This window comes from Gracilinanus agilis, chromosome 6, assembly GCF_016433145.1.
Source record: "Gracilinanus agilis isolate LMUSP501 chromosome 6, AgileGrace, whole genome shotgun sequence".
Classification (NCBI taxonomy): Eukaryota; Metazoa; Chordata; class Mammalia; order Didelphimorphia; family Didelphidae; genus Gracilinanus; species Gracilinanus agilis.
This window is the reverse complement of record NC_058135.1, coordinates 192,566,496-192,568,409: the sequence shown is the minus strand read 5'-3', so window position 1 is coordinate 192,568,409 and position 1,914 is coordinate 192,566,496. Positions and strand designations below refer to the sequence as shown.

At 36.7% G+C, this 1,914-nt stretch overlaps 1 protein-coding gene across 1 annotated transcript in view; it reads left to right on the top strand.

Moving 5' to 3' along the window:
- The window catches only part of LOC123252439 (sodium-dependent phosphate transport protein 2B-like), a 69,409-nt gene that overhangs the window by 11,110 nt on the left and 56,385 nt on the right, over positions 1-1,914 (top strand). Inside the window, exon 4 of the mRNA XM_044681750.1 lies at positions 826-1,003. Within this exon, the coding sequence (XP_044537685.1) occupies positions 826-1,003 (178 nt within the window). The remainder of the gene's footprint in view (positions 1-825; positions 1,004-1,914) is intronic.

The following is a 1,914-nucleotide window of genomic DNA, read 5'->3' as shown; positions in this document are numbered from 1 at the left end:
AATATAAAAATTTTTTTACAAATTTAATATAATTATAAATTATATGTTATAAACAAATTATAATATTTAATATGCATGGATAAATTATAATTAATTTCTTCAAATGAAACCATTAAAAATAATAATAATAATATACAATACCCATTAGTTTGCCCCTAACCCCAAATTAAATAAACAAATCAATATATACATTAAAACTTATTCTGTTTTCCACTTCCCTTTAATCTGTTTTTTTTTAATTATCACAATGTTCAGCAGTATAAATGCCACCCTACAAGAAACCTTTGCAGTTTTTGCCCAATTAGGAACTTATAGAGTTCCTGATTACCTCCTTGTTTCTATGTGGCTTGTAGGGTTTTTTAAATTCTTCATTGGATGGTCACAAATGAGGAGAATGCAAGCCAATATGCAAGCTCAAATGAACCAGATAGTGTATCACTTACAAGCTAAAATGACAGAAGAGGATTCTTCCCAAAACAGGCCTGATTTTTGCATACCTGTTTCCTCTAACATAGGAATACCAGGTCCCTCTACTATATCTCAGGTACAGAAACTCTTTTCTCGCACTCTAAATCAATTTGTTCATGCTCTGCAACTTCTGGCTAACATGGCCTACCCACAGTCAGTAAATGATTCCTGTGCAGGCCTTTTTTCCCTTTCGGGAAGTGTCCACAATAGCACCCGATGGGGATGTGGTCACATTGAAACAATATAAGCCTTTCACGAGCCAGGACATAAAAGATTTCAAAGAAAATTGCCCATCCTTCACAGAAGAACCTTTAACAGTAATAAAAAAAATTTGAGCACATTTTCTATGATTATGAGCCCACGTATAAAGACACAGAAAAATTGCTCCGGACTTTCCTAACGGAACGGGAGAGGACTAAAATTCTCGCCCATGCTAACAAACCCCAAGGACATAATGCGGTACCCTGGCCATCTGAAGATCCTAACTGGCAGTATAATGATCGCAAAGACTACTCAGACTTACGTCTTGCTAGGGGTGCCCTTCTAAGAGCAATGAGAGCATGTGCTGAGAAACCTCAGGCCTGGCCCAAATTTAAAAGCATTACACAATCTGATGATGAGAACCCTCCCAATTCATGGAAAGGCTCATTGAAATGGGAAATAGATACATGGAACTTGACCTTTCTGTTGAAAAGGATGTAAGGCAAATAAAGGAACAACTTGTCCATAACTCTTGTAAAGAGATTGTAGATCATTTTAAAACAAATTGCACTACATGGCCCGAAATGGACCTTGATGAGTTAAGGAGAATTGCTGTTTATGTCTTTAATAACCATAAAGAGAAACAGGAAGAGAGTAATAGTTTATTGGACATATTCAAAAAGAATATGGACATGTTTAATAAGACACTAGACTCCTTGACTGAATCTGTTGTAAGCGATAGAGCTGAAAAATGACCACAAGGGTCTGCTACTAAACCAATGGCAATTGCCCCTCTCCATGAATCTAAATTTCAGCCCCTTCTATGCCAATTTTGTGGAAGAAGGGGTCATATAATGATGAACTGTAGGATTTGGAATCAGGCATCTAGAAATAATAACTTCAAAAATTACAACTTTAGAAATAATTATGATTATAGAAATAATAATTATAGAAATAATGATTATAGAAATTATAGAAATAATAATGATTATGGAAACAATGATTTTAGGGATTGTGACTTTAGTACTAGTAACAGATCTAGGTATATGGATCAGGCAATAGATAACTCATACCAAATGACTCCAGAGCAGTATATCTTGAATGGAGCTCGGCCCCGAACCACCCAGGGTGCTACTGCCCCTCAAGGAGGTGCCCATGGGCCCACCCAAAGATTATGAAGGTGTACGGGGGGGGAGGGGTTTGAGGCACAGGGATCAAAGGATGCAACCTTTGATTTTCCAGATC